This window comes from Neolamprologus brichardi, chromosome 10 (assembly GCF_056152115.1).
Source record: "Neolamprologus brichardi isolate AB-2024 chromosome 10, ASM5615211v1, whole genome shotgun sequence".
Lineage (NCBI taxonomy): Eukaryota > Metazoa > Chordata > Actinopteri > Cichliformes > Cichlidae > Neolamprologus > Neolamprologus brichardi.
The window spans coordinates 17,715,001-17,732,185 of NC_142113.1; the positions used below are offsets into that span (position 1 = coordinate 17,715,001).

The window sequence follows — 17,185 nt, forward strand, 5'->3', positions numbered from 1 at the left end:
ATGAGGTTCAGAGGTTGAGTGTGGGAAAAGGAGGGGAAGGAGAGGGAAGAAGGGATTAAAGCCTCAGAAGGTATAGTGTTGCTCTGAAAGATGACGGGCTGATGGCTGCTCCCACAGGACTGACTGGAGGAGTAATCCCAGCAAATGGAAGAGTTTAACAGTTACCACCCACTGAGAGAGGAACATAGAGACAGAGACAACCCACACTTACACAAACCACAACGTGTACAAAGACATGCACACATATTTACACGAACAGCATGTACCACAGACAATAAACTGATGCACAGCTTTGGGACCACAGAGAAGCTATACACAAAGACAGAGACCAGTTTTTGCTAATGCATTTTGTTTTCTTTTTTTACATCTGGGTGTTAAAATTAAATCATCAGAAAAATAAAATATATACAAATTTGAACAAGCAGACACTAAATGACAAAATCCTCCAGAGTGCATAGGTGGCAGGTATTGTGCTGTAGGGTGTCGTGTGTCCTCATCGTCTAACTTTGAAGCTTTCTGTATGCATCAGCAAAACCAAGGGCCATTGTGCCCTCAGAAGAAAAAAAGGAAACAAGACAGGACTGAGGGTGTTTTTCTGCTGCTGTGTCTGTGGCAGACTTGGACTGCTGCAACCCTACTTACACATCGTTTGGTAGGTTTATGCTGTCTAGCAAGCTCAAATAATTAAAAGTAAAAACAGCCAGAAAAATGCAGACAACAGGAGGCAGACAAGGATGGGATTTAATGACACTAAAAGATGCTGCCAAGCCACTGAAAAAGCCAATATTTCATTTGATGATTTGACACCACAAATAATAAACAGACAACAAATATTATGTTATTGTCCCTTTTTTTTATCCTGAATAATTTAAAAAAAAACATGCAATGTCTCACAACATCAAATGAAAGTGCTCAGATCTCAAATATCATAATAACAAAAACAGTATAACATTATGTCTTGTATATTAGATTACTTGTTGATTGTTCTGTTAAGGACATGTTTGCTATTATCATTGTTCTTTGTAGGATCTGTATTGTTCGCATTCAAAAAAAATGCTTTTACAGTAATCACTGTGGCATTTAAACAGGCGATCTGATGCTGAATTACTGGATTAGTGAATTGATTTTTCAGTTAGTAGAATTAAATGGAAAGCACTGGTCATATATCTCAATTATGCCCCATCATAGAAAGATGGGCCCTCTCTAGACGCTCTCAGTTTCTCTCTTGCTAACGCAAGTATCTGCTGCTTTCGGTCATGTGACAGCAATGGATGCCAACTTTTACATGTGTGAGGTGAAGCGGAAGAAGCTGTTTTTCATGTCAGACACAAACTGATTGCTCCTCTTGATACGATACTTTTAAAAGAGTGTCAAATTGCCCTTCCTCTTTACCTTTAAATCAATTAAGTGATCAAAAAGTTTGAACCACAACCTCATGGTTAATCTTTACCCAAATGTTGTTTAAGCTGAAGAGGGAGTGTTGTCATAGTAGCTATCAGCACAGCTGTGATTTGGTGACAGACATGAGAATGGAGGCCAAGTTTTCATATTCAGTATAGGAATATAACCGTGTGTGATACTGCTTTAATAAAACAGCAATATTAATTAAGAGCAATAAACAAATAAAAGTCTACCAGTGTTTGATAGCTTAATTTATTCATTCCTGTTTCATGGGCTTTTAACTAGTTTGTGTAGATATACACATCACATCAATGTTTTTGATTTCTCGTGCAGTGTGTGGAATAAGTGACAGTCACTTTGGTGTGTAGTACTGGGTTAACAACTTGATCTGGCAGGAATTTTTTTGTTGTTGTTTTTGCTGCTGATGGATGAAACTCTATTTTTAGGAAAAACTCCACTCCACAAGTGATTGTAATTCACACTCAACATCATAATCTCTCTGTAGGTTTCTATAAAGCATCTCACCATCTATCTGCCTCTCTAACATCTGTAGCAGCTGGTTTACTCCCAGGAGAATGGAGGTATACCAGGAGCTGCCTGTCACAGCTGTTGCTCTTATAGCCTGCAGATCGAGGGCTTTTGCACCAGGTGCAGTTTTGCGATGGTATATTTGGAGAGGTGCAGAGTAGACAGGATTTCTTTGCTCCTAAAATATATATTCCCCTCTGATTTTGTTTTGGGGGAGGGGGTAGTTGTCTGTCTTCCAGGGTTCGCTCCCTGCTTTTATTCTCTTTTGCTGAAGGGACGGAAAGAATTTCATTCATAACTTTAATCCTGGCAGCATGGTGGTTAGCACTGTTGCCGCACAGCAAGAAGGTCCTGAGTTCAATTCCACCATCAGGCCGGGGTCTTTCTGTGTGGAGTTTGCATGTTCTCCCCGTGTTTGTGTGGGTTCCCTCCAGGTACTCCGGCTTCCTCCCACCGTCCAAAGACATGCAGCTTGTGGGGATAGGTTAATTGGATAATCCAAATTGCCACTAGGTGTGAATGTGAGTGCGAATGGTTGTCTGTCCCTGTGTGTTGGCCCTGCGACAGACTGGCGACCTGTCCAGAGTGTACTCCGCCTCTCGCCCTATGACAGCTGGGATAGGCTCCAGTGCCCCCCGCGACCCTGAAAAAGGATAAGCGAATGGATGCATGAATTTTAATCCTTTGCCTTTACCTTTGCCTCTGCTCTATAGGAAATTAAGAGCTCTGCAGGCTGATTTACTGTAAACAGCTGAGCAACTGTAACCACAAGATACCCCTAAAAATACCCTGAAAAAAAAAATACAGCAAAGTTGGTTCCACTGACTCACAAACCTATGTATGATTGATGGATGGACTAATTGTATAATTTTAAAATAAAACCAAAGACAAACAAGCTATCATACGCTCAACTTACATCACTAATCCATCCATCATTTTGGTACTACCACTGACTTTTAAAGTAACAAAATAAAGGAATCTAATGTAACACAATTAATATAGAACCAATATACATGATCACTGATATGATATCCCTTTACATTAAATAGCAACCAGCTGATTGGGAGATTAAGCAGATTTTTCTTACCTTACAAAGTTCCCTTTGTTCTCACTCTGATGGTACGGAAGTAAAGAGCCTATCAGGTCAAAAGGGTGGAATTGTGTAGACTGCCGGGTGTGTTCAACAGATTGACATAATATGATGCATTATTTTGGGTGTGATGATATCGGAAACGGTAAAAATTTAATTAGAGTTGATGATCTGGTATCGGCTGATATTCACCATGTTAACTGTAACTGGCTGACTGGCGTACTGGCAAACAAGATTAAATTTACCAGTGATAATGACATATAATCAGCAGCTGGGTCCCATCAAATTTTATGGTCAGTATTAGCTGGGATCAAGTCACATAAATTGTTATGAAGACTTGTGTTCATGTAAGAAATTGTAAGTAAATAGTGAAGGAGAATAGAATAAAACCTGTATGGGCCCGCGTGTAATTCAGATGTTGCTTTAGAAAACATCTCCATCAGTTAGTACAGTTAACTAGTTTGGTCAATTAAAAAAAATCTAAATTATACAGCACAAATAGACTGTTCAGCCTTTCTCGTGCTCATATACACCAGCAACAGATTGTTCACCTGAAGCCAGTTGGCAGAATGATGACCCTCACTCTAACCATCTCTGTGTAATTGCAGGTGTTTTTGACTCACCTCCCTCAGCAACAGGAGACCAATTAAAACAAGTTAATTGCTGTCCAGAACTAACAAGACTGGGGGCACCACAAGTAATTAATGAGATAACTTTAAACACCAGCAAGAGATTATTTCTATCCCTCGTGTGCACACAGAGATATAGGACCGAGCATGAGTTATGCTCCTATATGCTATGCAGGAAACACAGCCTAATCATACAATTAAGGTGTAGTTCTGATTAATGGTTACATTAATGTAACAAGAACATACTGCATTTAACTGCTTATGGATTACCTTTGGCTAATTTGCATCAGTTGATATATATTGGTGCACAGTGGAGGTCAAGTGGTCTTGTATCCTCCTCAAGAGCTAATGGCATATGTCGGTTTTCAGAATGTTACACAGATCTACAACAAAATTATGTAATTTAATGTCATTTGTTTTCCCCTTGTGTTCCACCTTTCCACCAAATTTCATAAAGTTTAGTTCCATAGTATTTGCTGATTTACAAACAAATAATGAAAACACCTCATTTGAAGAAGATCAAGCAGAAAAGAAAGTCCACACAGCACAACAGAAAAATGCATCTAAGACTACATGCGAGGCTAAATCGTTTGTAGAGGTGAATTCAGAAATTAACAACAGAAAATTAGTTGCCGATGGAAAAAAATGTTTGCTTCAGTTTCTTAAATTTTAGATTTTCTGATTTATTTAGTTTTATAATTTTTTGCATTAATGGAAAATAAAATATTTGGGGGTTTTCAATTTTTGTTTGCACAAAACCAAATTTTAAATAACTCATGTTATTTCCTGAGATTTTATAGGTCCAACAATTAAGTGAGAAATTACCCAGTAGGTGCAGCCCTAGTGTTTCTCTTCCAGTTCAACTTGCCTGAGCATATTTTACTTTCCAGAAACGTTTCACAAGTAGATGAATAATTAAGCGAAGCATGGTGAGAAGTGTATAATTTCAGGCTGGATGTTTCAAAGGATCCAAAATATGCGCATATTAGCACAGTAATTTCCTCCTTCATCTCAGAGAGTGTGGGGGTCAGAGCCAAGACTTTCTCCTTTATCTGGAATGGACAGAAACAAGAAGAAAAAAACTGTGAGGGAAGGAGCAGCCATATATATATAAAAATCTCATAAGACGAAATGAGAGGATTTAGTCTTTCCCACTCTCCCTGTTCTTTTCTCATGTTTTGCCCTAATGAAAAGAGGAGCATGTAGTAGTTTTTATCCTGCTGGGAACACTTCACACCTGTGCAGGACATCTCATGCACACACACAAAAGAGTGTTTAATGCAAAAATCTCAAGCATACACACAGGTGCACACAGCACAGAACGAAAGGTCAAATAAAGACAGAACGTAAAGTTTCTCCAGGCAGCAAAACCTTTAATTCACTTCCCCTTTTCTGTTCCTGTATAGACATTTGCTTTGATAACAGCTAATGGGGGTATGAATTTCCGTAACAGAATTCTGTTAGCAGGGGAAAATCTGAATGAACCAACTAGTAGCACAAAAAGTGTAGTGTAATATTTCAAACTTATTCAAATCCATTTATATATGTAAAATATGTGGATAAGTGACAAAAATGTCCCTTTTATTTCTTGTGCTTTGATGCAAATGTCGTGTTAACGGCTGTGAAAACACAATATAGTGACCAGAATGTAAGTGCTGTCTGTGTACGCATTTATATAATACATAAAGCCTCCAAAGCTGCTACTCCATAAACTTTTAATGTACAGACAAGACTTAGTTTTCACTTTAACAGTCTTATTAAATCATGATATATAATGCAATATTTGTTTAACATGGGTTACAAAAGCAATAATCATTGAAAAAGATCATTCCCTGTTTTTTTTCCCTTTATGACAAGCAGCATGTGGCTTTTTAACATGATATCAAGAACACTGCATGCTCATGAGGTAGTTCATGCCCTAAAGTACACCGCCACTTTACCTGCTGTCTTAGTTTGTATTCGAAAATAACCTATAAAATAAACACTATTCTGCGGTGCAGACTTTAAACTGGTGATTGAGACTATAGATTCATAATAAAAGTCTTTACTGTTGCATTAATTAATTGGGAAGTGATGTTATTCCCATACAGTACTACTTTTTGCACTTACCCAACTTACCCAACTGCAGCATAGAACTAATGCATTTTCAAACAATTTCACTTTTCAGAGCCATATTTCATCCATATTTGATATATATAGACTATAGTTACACCCCAAGTATAAGGTAGTATTGGAACAGTAAGCCAAAACTTACAAAGCTAGTATAATTGCACGCAAAAGCTTTATAAGAGTGAAAAAGAAACTAGGCAAAAATAATTTGTCCATACCGAAACTGCAGATTTGGATCGTGCTAATAGCTAGAGATAAAGCCATCCTTTCTGGAAAGAATAATAAGCATCTCCTTGAGTAAAGGTGCGAGTTATAGCTTCCCAAGGCTATTGCTTCACTGAGTTCAAAGGTCAAACCCATAGACTGCTGTTTGACCATAGAGGAAAAAAGGGTTGTGACATGCTAAACTGAATCCTTTTGCTGTCATTTGTTCATGCCTTGCTGAGGCTGGTCTGCTGGTCTGAAAAACATTTTCATATTAATATTACACAAAACCATGAACCTTAACATTACTTTTATTAAAGGTTGAAAGCGCAAATGTATATTGGTGTTATAAATATCATGAGAGGATTCCGTGGCTTCACTTTCATGATTCCATGACACATAACTCAGAGGTCAGAGGTTAGGTCACAGGGGCCTTGTAATTAGTCTGGCTACAAAGCATAGAATAGCATCATAGCATGGGCACCGTTTATGGCATCTCAACCCTGACCTATGGCTCCTAGTCTCTAAAATATCCCCGTGGTAGACAGTGGTAAACAGTATACAGGAAAGTGAACTTTCACCCTAGAGTACAGCAGAACCTCAAAGGGGAGTTACTATATATACCTCAACATGAGAATTCAAACTAGAATTAAACTTCAATTTTAATTTCATTGGTAAGCGTTCAATGTAGTGCCTAAATCCCAAGAGGGGGAGTGTCCCTTAAATCACAAATACTGCAGTAAACGTCGTAAGCCAGCCATCCTTCATTTTTTTATATTTTGTTATAGGAAGACGGGAAATAGGTGCTGTGTTTTATTGAGACACAGGCAAACAAACATGCAAATATATTTTAAAATCCAAAAACAGAATTCAAACAATTCTAACAAGCTTGAATGTCAAAGTAGGAGGTCTTCCGGAATAGTGCTCCAGGCTTCGTGAAGGACATTCAGAGTTCTTCTTTGGATGTTGCCTGACTTTTGTTCTGTTCTCTGTCAAAATGATCTTTGCAAAGCTGTCTGTTAGGTAGACACAATACTGGGTCATGCCTTGAGGTAGGTGCCTTTGTTGCGCTTCATAGGTTATGTTTAAGTGGCTTAACAAACAAAGAAAAATCATTTTTAAAGGTAGAAGAACTAAACTGAAAACTGAAAGTGAGTGTAAAAGCATCCAATGTCAAATAAAAAAATTCAAAAACAAACTAAAAAAGACCTTCAGAGAGCTTGGACAGCACTTAAAAGCACCTTGGACGCAAAACATAAAGAGATGAAGGGTAGCTCAAGACTTTTGCACAGTCCATTACCAATTTATCGGTGATTGCATTTTTATTACGAACCTGAATATGAAGAAATTCCTTCATACATCAGTTAGGAGACCACAGATCTAAACTAGTATTTTTATTCTCTCAATTCGACAACCAGGAATGGACAAAAGACACAAATGGGTAATGACTGGGAACACAGGTGAGCCCAAAACAATATGCTCAGAGATTAAGAAAACACCCCGATGACCTTTACAGTATCTTCTTGGAGTCCATTTCTCAGTGGAATAGAGCTATTTATTAGGCAGGGGTGCGGCCATGCGTTTTGTGTGCAATTCATAAACACGAATCTGTTAAAGAAAAGCCGGTACAGGCTGTTCGGTTGGAGTGCTGGGCCATACACGTTCTACTGCAGCCTGGGGGAGTAACAGTAGGAGCCCTCCTCCAGAAATGTGAACACACTGGTTCTCCTCTGTGGCGTTTCAAAGCACAAAGCTGGATGCCTGTTTAAAAAATACAAAAAACCAAAATCACAAGTACAGTACACTCCCTCATACAGACACTTAGGCATGCCAGTAAAGTGTCTGTCCCTCTGCTTAGCTTGCATAACTTAGTTAAAAAGAACTAACTGTGAGTCATCCCTATGTGAACACCAGAGGGAAGGCTTTACTATCACAAGTATGACTGTGTAGATGTGGGTGTGTGGTATCGGTTAATAGGCTAACATCTCTTCCTTTCTTTTCTCATATGATGCACACGCAGATACATTTGTCACTGCAACCACTTTAGAAACAAATATCCCTGTAAGACTGGTATTTTGGGGAAGAACATACAAAGCCTCTGAATTCTAAGCACTACTTTTCAGTGAATGTGCTGACAGCCATTTCTTTATTTGACACTAAAAGATTTCAAAGAATGAGAAGGTGACAGTGACAAAAATAAACAAATAAATGAATAAAAATAAATCTTCCAATATGATCTTCAATCAGCAGCTGGTTAGACTCTCTGTTGTTTTTCCATAAAGTTCTGTGTAGTTTTGTTGGATTCTCCGGCTGCCATGGCCTCCCTACCTCAATGTCAGCTGCAATGGTAGTGTCTATTATTCATCACCTCCACTCCCAGGCTATTTATACCAACTTTTACAGCCAGTCTGTCTTTCTGTTCGGCTGGCTGCATCCATCTACTTGAATAGAGCTATCTCAGCTTACAATTTTAGGCTGCCTCAGAGTTCTTGGCCAGATACAAAATCACTTCAAGTTTAAATGCTTTCCCATTTAAAAGAATATTGCAATCTTAAACCCTGCAAATTCAAGTTCTTTTCATAAAATACTTGGTGCTTTCATTTTTTTTTAAACATTTCTAGTACCTGAATGTGTTCACTAGCAATATATTAACTGTAGCAAGCACAGCAACATAAATTTTGTTTCATGTGCCTTGTTAGAGTATATGATTATTCTACTCCACATCTTCGTGTGCAATTTAAATTGCACACGCTGCAGCTTGCCTTTGGATTGCTCCCTGAGGCATGGACTTCACTGAAAGAGCCTCCAATCTCCCATTTACCCACAAGAAGAGTACGGTCATGTCAACTCACATGGGAGCAACTTACATTCAAATGAAAATGCAATTTAAGCAGCCACGCACTTGTTATCGGTAGGCAGAGGTGTGCATACTGTCTGAGATAGAAACACTGTTTGTAACTGTATGTATTACTGTCTGTGTGTGTGTGGGTGTGTGTGTGTGTGTGTGTGTGGATGGGTCGGTGTTGGTCAGCATGGGTCACAGCTGTTCAGTCAGGTTTCTGGATGAATGGATAGGCCAAGATTTTTTAATTTCAGCCCAGCTTCCAACGTGATATTTCAGCAGTTTGACACTCATCGCCTCTGTGACATGTACACGAGAAGTTTATATTTACAGGAAATAGCAATTAATAATTTAAAGTAAGGATTTTTTCCCTTCTGTGTAGGTCCTGATCAACACTAACACACTAACTTGTGGATGTTCGCCTCCATTGGTACATACGTATTCTTTTAGTTTCTTTAAGTAAAAATGCACAAACTGTGTGACAGGATTTTTAATCTTAATAAAAAGACAAAAGCTGTTTGGATTCATTTGTGCTGGAGAACAAAACCAACAGCTTATTGTTACAACTGATTCGCCAAGAGTAAGTGCCCCCTCTAGAGGAAGATTGGGGTTATTACACAGTGCAGAATTTATATTCATCAGTTTTGTTGTTGTTACCACTTTGCAGGATTTCCCTGCAGCAAAATGAAATTTCATTTAGAGCAAGGAAATCACTGACTTTCATTTGCAGTAACTTTATTGTAAATTAGATTTACAGCAAGACTTTTCATTTAAATTTGCAAAAAAGTTACTGTAAAATTACAATAACCTGTTTATAGTGTTGTAAATGTGAGGTTGTGTAAGGGCTATTTGACCAAGAAGGAGAGTGATGGAGTGCCAGATGGCCTGGCCTCCCCAGTCACCTGATCAAAACCAAGTCGAGATGGTTTCAGGATGAGATGAACTGCAGAGTGAAGGCAAAAGGGCCAACAAGTGCTCAGGATCTCTGGGAACTTCAAGACTGTTGGAAAACCATTTCAGGTAACAGGGTTCATACACATTTTTCAGAGTCAAAATTAAGCACTTTTAAGGAACTTTTCCAGCTTTTCCAGCACATTACCAAAAAAAAAAAAAAAAGCATGTTTCACTTTGCATTACCTCACTAGAGCCATGTGAAAATTAAAACAAATCATCCTAGGTTGACTTAAACACCTTTGTTCTCCCTTTGTTAAAACAAAAAATGCACCACACAAAAAAACTGAAAAAAGAAAAGGTGGCCTTATATGCATAGTGTATAAACTCAAAACACACACTTGCATTAAAAATTAAGATGTGAAAATGTCAACAAATCAACTTGTTAGAGATATTTATCTCGTGTTGAAAAGAACCCAATCCTAAAAAATAAGAAAACTGCACCAAAATAAGGTCAAATTAGTAAGTCCTCTCATCAAATATTGATGCTTCTTTCCTATTTAACACAAACAAATAGGAGACAGATTGTTTTTAAAAGTTAATTCCCAATAAAACTAACTGTAAGATGTTTAACTACATTGCTGTCTGTATTAATGTTGAAGTCCTAAATTATCATCTTTAAATATTTAATCTTTCTCACTGCTTTTCTTGAACAAGCTAACATAAGAAAAACTGGAAGAGTTCAGCCATAAAATAGTCATTGAAAATGTCAGTGAAATCTATGGTGCCCTTTTCCAGTAACTGACTGGTGTTTCATCCTTAAATGTTTTAGAGGATCCAAACAGATTAAAAAGGGGCCACCTTCAACTACAAGATCAATCACACACACACACACACAAAAAAAACAAACAACTTAGATGAACTATTTATTTTTTTCCTTAAGTATACAATTGTTCATCACTTGTGCGTTACCAATTCTTTGGGATGCTCGCCTGGAAACATAACCCCATTCATACAATCGTCACGAGGAACAAACAGGGCAAAGCATGGCTCCTCTACTTGACTGCTGATTAAAAGTCACAGAGAACTGAAAAGGACAAACTGTCACATCAAGTAGCTATATTGGTCTTGTTAAGTGCTCTATGAAAAACAAAACTAAACTCAGTGCTTCATGTTCTGTTAAGTTGATTACTGGGTAATTCCAATGACTCCACAGGCCAGACGTCCACCAGCATTACCGGTCTTCAGGCTCTCTTCATTTCCTCCTTTTCCCAGGTCATCAGCCTTCTCGTGGATCTAATACAAAGGGCAAAAAAGGTTTTCATAAACAGTTCTCAAAGCTAAGCCACATACAGCAACTTGAGGCTCGCAATCTGGCATATCACTTTCACATATATTGAGAATAAAAGGGAAATGAAAATAAGCAGAAAGGAAATGAACAAAGTGACAAAGGACTGTCATTTTTCACTTACCACCATAGTTCTTCCAATGATGGAGTCACGACCTGTGAGGGAGATCACTTTGTCCGTGATGTCAATCTGGGCAACATTATCTGCTCCTGCAGTCACATTCCCCAGGTCTCCAACATGCCTGTTTAAAAAGGAAAAACAAAACAACCTTGCTTTTATCCAGGGGTGTCAATATGGAAAATATTGAAGGAGAAAATATGGAATAGTAACTGTGTTTTCATACTTTTTACAGCTTTTCCTATTGATACAGGTTTTCCCCATGATCATTTGTACTACAGCAAAGTAATTAAGTACAAGTCAAAAGACAGATAGTTAAAAAGTAAAATAAGTAAATAAATAAAACGTAATAGTTCACGCAGTTTTTTTGGTTTTGTTTGTTTGAACCACCTACACTACCGCTCTGAGCCACATGTGTATAAATAATAAATATTTCATGGATGGAATATAACCTACAAGAATCTTAAGATTTACAAACATCACCTTAAGATTGCTTAAGTCTCTTTTATTGTGGTGAATTTTGTTTTAATGATACAACACTGCAGAGTGTGACGATGGCATATGCTGGCCTTACAGTTAGGATTCATTCCACATAATCTATCCAGTTTGAAATCAACTGCGCATATTGTTTGTACGTTCCCTTCTCTGACTTTCCTGCGTCACTTTTAATTATCACAGGTTGCCCAAACTGGTGACATTTAATCTTTGTTCCACTCTGAATAAAAACCACATACATGCAAATCAAAGCTACAGTCAAACCTAGTGTAACGTGAAAGTATTAAGCATCATCACCTAACACAGACTGCATGCAAAATTCTGCAAACTCACCTGAGCCATTTCTATATAAGAATCAATCTATTCAAGCAAACAATTTGCAACTTTGAGTTAACTGAATGACAAGTAATCCAAGGCTATTTTTGGTCTTCATTAAAATGACACAGCCATATCACAACAGGGCCCCTCTTGACATGATCTGAAGCTTATTTTTAAAGCACTGAATCTTTCAGTCCTTTGTAACCATTTATATTACCTCTTATTGTAGCCACTGCTGAGAAGTAGTGATGGTGCAATGAAGCCCCGTGAATGTGTTGAATCTTTCTGGCCAATTGCTTCGCCACAAGGCAAATCACAAGAAGCTCATTTGAAAGTACTGACATTTACTGGTCATTCAATGTACAGCAGCTCTGTTGTGATAATACATGTGTGCTACATACCAGTGAATATGTAAACGTAATATATACCTCAGAGATTGATTTGAAGAGATATGTTATTACTGGGAGGTATCATGTTAAAATCCTCCCTAACTGCTGATATTTTTTTGCCCTTTTTGTTGATCCATAATGTGCATAAAATCTCCTTGTAACTTCGTGATGATCCTCAGAATGACCTCAGGTCCAGTTTATGAAAAAAAAAGAACTCCCACGTCTTCTTAACAGCTCGAATCACATAACAAGGCAGTCAGGCAAGTGGCCACGTGATATTCTAAAGAATACAGGGCTAGACAAAGGTTTCATTTGGACACACCCACTTTGCTTAACACAGGCCTTGGGACTGTCAGACGTAACATTACTACTGATATGCAATATATTAACTTTTTATACTGATACTTTTTCTTCAGACTCGACTCACCTTTCCGCATCATTAGGTCCAGCATGATTCTTGTTGTAGGGATTGAAGTGTGGACCTGCACTAATGCACCCTGGGAAAGAAAATATATATTAAACATATTGAACTATTGCAAATTTAGTCTAGATTACCTAACCTAGGTGATGCAGTAACATTATCAAATTCTGAAAATTAAGAAATCCAAGTCTCTTTGGATTTGAATCTCTCTCACACACAGAAACTTACCGTTTGTGTTATCTCCAAAAACATGGACATGGAAACCATGCTCACCAGGGGTAAGGCCTTTGATTTCTCCTGTCAGCTTCACAGGGGCTGAGTCATTCTAGCAGATTAAAAACACAAATACAAAAGCAGCTCTCTAAGCCAGGTGGCTAGAAGGACAGGAATATTGAATGAAGATTACTTCCATTCATGCTATTGAAGGTAAGTAATCATTCCTTATAATCACGTAAGGAGAGGAAAAACAAAACCGGGCTGTAGGATTTGGTGCCAAAAAATTAACAGACCTTTCAGATCTACTACAAAAGGCATACTCTCAAATATAAACCTAAAATATCTTATTAAGTCGAACTACAATAACAGTAATGTTCAATAAGTTTGTTTTAAGGCATGGTACAGTTAGTTTAAACTGCACAATCATGCATTCTGAAAGTTATTACTGGAGGGTGCAATGCATTTTCTATGGAAAGGGACAGGTGATCATTCATCACGTCTACACAGCAGGAAATCTCTTAGAAAACTACCTTTAAACCTCCAAGCACCTTAAGGCAACTGTTGTGATTTGGTGATCTAAAATTTTTAAAATGCACTAAACTGAATTCAAATGATTGGTTACAAATATTACTTATACACTGTAATTTACACACAAAGTTTGCTTTGATGTGAATGAGTCCGTCTCTTTGATAGTGGACCATGTGTCTCTGACGGTTGCACAGTGCACTTTACCCTTATCAAGAAGGCCAGATAAACGAAAGGCAACGAAAACAAGGACAGGCAATGACTCGGCAAAAAATAACGAGCAAATTCGCGTTTGCTCGTTTTGATGGATCACAATAATATCGAAGCATTTTGTCGGCTGTTTCGGAGTTACAGCAAAAGCGTTACATACAGAAGTGCTTGCCTGGTTAATGAAACCACATCTGGCCGTCTGTTTTATACTGGCCCTGCAAACGTTGCATTTACGCAACAAGCGTCTTTCTTATACAAACAGCCTGGGCGGGCCTTAAAAAACACACCTTTAACCATTACCACTGCACAGGCTTTAGTGGCCAAAGGTTACTGCTATAGTGACAAGCCAGTGATTTCATATAGCCTGTTAAATGCGTGGTTTACACAAGCAACCCACTTTGAAGTGCAGAGTAAACTGAGGTTAATTAGCAACGGGGCGGCGTTGAATATGAGACCAGACTGCTAGAAAACCCACGCAATTGTGCACGAGCTGTCATTCACAAGCTAACGCGTACCTAGCTAGCAAGCCAACAGCAAACTAACCATTAAGACAAGCTAAAGAAAGCAGAACTTGGCTAGCTTAGCCGTCAGCGATAAAGGTAGCGTTTCGCTTTAAAATGGCTAAATGCGTAGTTTGTAGGACGTTTTTTTTCTCTCAACTTCAAAGAAGAATAGCCCGTCTTACCTCCTGTTCAAAATAAACTGTCCCACTAGTGTCGCTAGTTCCCTTCAAAACGCAAACAGCTTTCAGCACCATCTTCGCAGAAGTTTCAGACACGACACCCAGCCGTGGTCTTGCTTTTGACAAGCGATTACGTATACTACATAACTAATAGGCGGGTGTATGCTACATCAACCAATCAGAATCAAATAAAATTAAAAAGGGCACATTTTGATTGGTCACTGCTAAGACAGTGTCCTATCAGACAGACGGAACGAAATCTCTATAACGACTTTATAAAAATAATTAAATATATAAAATACACAGATAAGTGAGAAATATTAATTTTTTCGAGAGTAGATCTGAGAAAGTTCCCTGTACTTAAAAAATGTCATATGTATCCTTGTGAGTAGGGGTGGGTTTTAATAATCGATTCATCGGTTAAAATCGATTCTGGCTTGGATAACGTGATATCATTCATTAAAATCCTGAATGGATTTTTTTTATATAAATGTATTTTGCCCCAAATTCCAGAATCTCAGGTCACAAAATTTTGACAACCACCAAACATTTAAAACAGTAAATGAGAGCAGGTACACGGCTTCTGCACAAAGACGTAAACACAAAGCGCAGACCGCGGATCAGAATCAGTGAGATGTCGCTTTTCTCACCCGACGGCACGGACACGGTCGGGGCTGAAAGCCGACAGCTCGCTGATTCTAATGTTTCGGCAGGTCCGCGCTTTGTGTTTACGCCCTTTTTGCGCTGATTCTAAAGCTGTTAGTTTTATCTCTCTCCGAACAATATTGACCGAACCAGCAGCAAAAGAAGATCCAAACTAAGCTTCACATAAACATTGTCAAGGACTCCCTCTTACTTTTGCCGTTTTGCTTCCACCACAATAAAATCACACTTCATGAGTATATGTTTACTGCTGCCATAGGAGTTGACAGTAAAAAATCATAATCAAACTGCTAATCAAATTAAATTGATTAGTGTGAACACAGCTACAAAAGCAGAAATTTTGGCAATTTGTAGAAAGATATCAGCAATGATCTTAGAGGAGCATCTGTTGCTGCCCATCAATCTGAGAAGGCGTATAGGGCCATTTCCAAACACCTTATCACTGCGGGCACCAAGCAGACCATGTGGTGGTACTCCTCCGTGTACCACAGTGAAATGTGAGGCCATCTATGTTACAGCTAAACCTTGAACAAAATTGAGTAATGCAGGAAAACAATGGTCCCAATCACAGCAACAAATCTACAACAGAATGGTTGAAAATGAAAAGATTCGAGGTGCCACAATGGCTCAAAGTACACAACCTGCCTCAAGTACTGTGGCAGGATCATAAGTGAACATCATACATCATACTACATAAGAAAAAAATTTGAACACAAAAATAATTTGGTACAAAAATAGTTTATTAAAAACAATATCCTATGGTTGAAATATTGAAGATTTTATGTCCATGTCTTCTGCTTTTTTTTAACAAATCATAGAAACATCTGTCAATTTTCAAACCACTAGGAGTTAAAAACGTTAAAGCAAAGGGCCTCTGTTGTTCCTTCCAAGTCGACGCGTTTCTCTCAGATAAAGAAATCACAGATTATTAACAGAAATTACTGCGAGTCTTTCAAAATCGTCAGTGATACAAGCATATTTACAGCAGTGTCCCAAGCAATGTTCTTCATCTCATCGCGTTAGATATACCCTCTTTGTCTCTGTTTGTGTGAAATTGTTCGGGAACAAGTATTATGCTTGCTGAATCTGGGCTTGTGATTTTAACAATATCAGATACAGTATGTCTACAGTGATACGGAGACCAAGTTAGTAAGCTGTGTTTTATCAACGAGCATAAAAGCAAATAGCCACAGGATTCATTCTGTATTTCCATGTAGTCAAAACTAATTTATGACTGTGATGGATGGACGAGAAAGATGGGAAATGCTTCCAAAACACAACAGGACTCTTGTGTGTGATCCAAAAATGGACTTCTACTAAGAGACAAACAACCACGTACACAGAAACTTGTATCTATCCTTGTGAGAAGTGCAAGAAACCCGGGACCCTATGTTATTAGAATTTGGCTTATGAAAATTGTTCTCCCATGTCTCAGCAATTAGGGGACAAAAAAACAAAAACAAAAACCCTAAACATTCTAGCTGACAAGAATCTAAAGCTATTTACATTTTTCCTCCCCCTGAAATTTGTTAGGTTATTTTCCAACAAAACATAGTGTTAGGAGTTATTTCTGATCCTCACAGGGTTAATCAAAATGCTCAATATCCACCTAAGCTTGGGCCTGAATATTTGCACATTCTGAATAGTTAACAATAAAATAATAAGATTTTTATCTGCTGAATCTGAGGAAGTCCTTCTCTTTCTTTAGCTGAGGAAATAAAAAACAAAATGCACACACACACACACACGCACATTAGGTACGAATGTCTTAGACCGGAGGGGAGAGGGGGGTAACGTTTTCAGTGGCATTTTACTTGCACACCTTTATGGTGCAAACATGGTTTTCAAAATTTGGCAGGCAGTATTAATTCTTAACTTTACCAATAGCGTCTTCTTTGTTTCTACTTTTGATGATCTGTTATTCAAGGTGACACGTTGATTTGCTTGCAAAGGACTTTTATTTAAGCAAGACAATTTCTGAATGTTCAGATCACTCTGACTACCAAAACAAAGCCAACCTTGGGCTTTTATTGACCTCATGTCAATATCAAGCTTAATCTACTTTACAGATTTTATTATAGATTTATACTGCCTCTGTTATAGTTT

The 17,185-nt window shown here is 38.1% G+C and overlaps 1 protein-coding gene across 1 annotated transcript; it reads right to left on the bottom strand.

Moving 5' to 3' along the window:
* Positions 1–10,607: 10,607 nt before the first annotated feature.
* On the bottom strand, positions 10,608–14,573 carry sod1 (superoxide dismutase 1, soluble). The gene is made up of 5 exons (XM_006800084.3): positions 14,420–14,573; positions 13,012–13,108; positions 12,790–12,859; positions 11,167–11,284; positions 10,608–10,990 (listed from the first exon to the last, which is right to left on the bottom strand). Exons 1-5 carry the CDS (start codon positions 14,489–14,491, stop codon positions 10,883–10,885), a joined length of 465 nt encoding a protein of 154 aa, XP_006800147.1. The 5' UTR covers positions 14,492–14,573; the 3' UTR covers positions 10,608–10,882.
* Between the last annotated feature and the right edge of the window lie 2,612 nt (positions 14,574–17,185).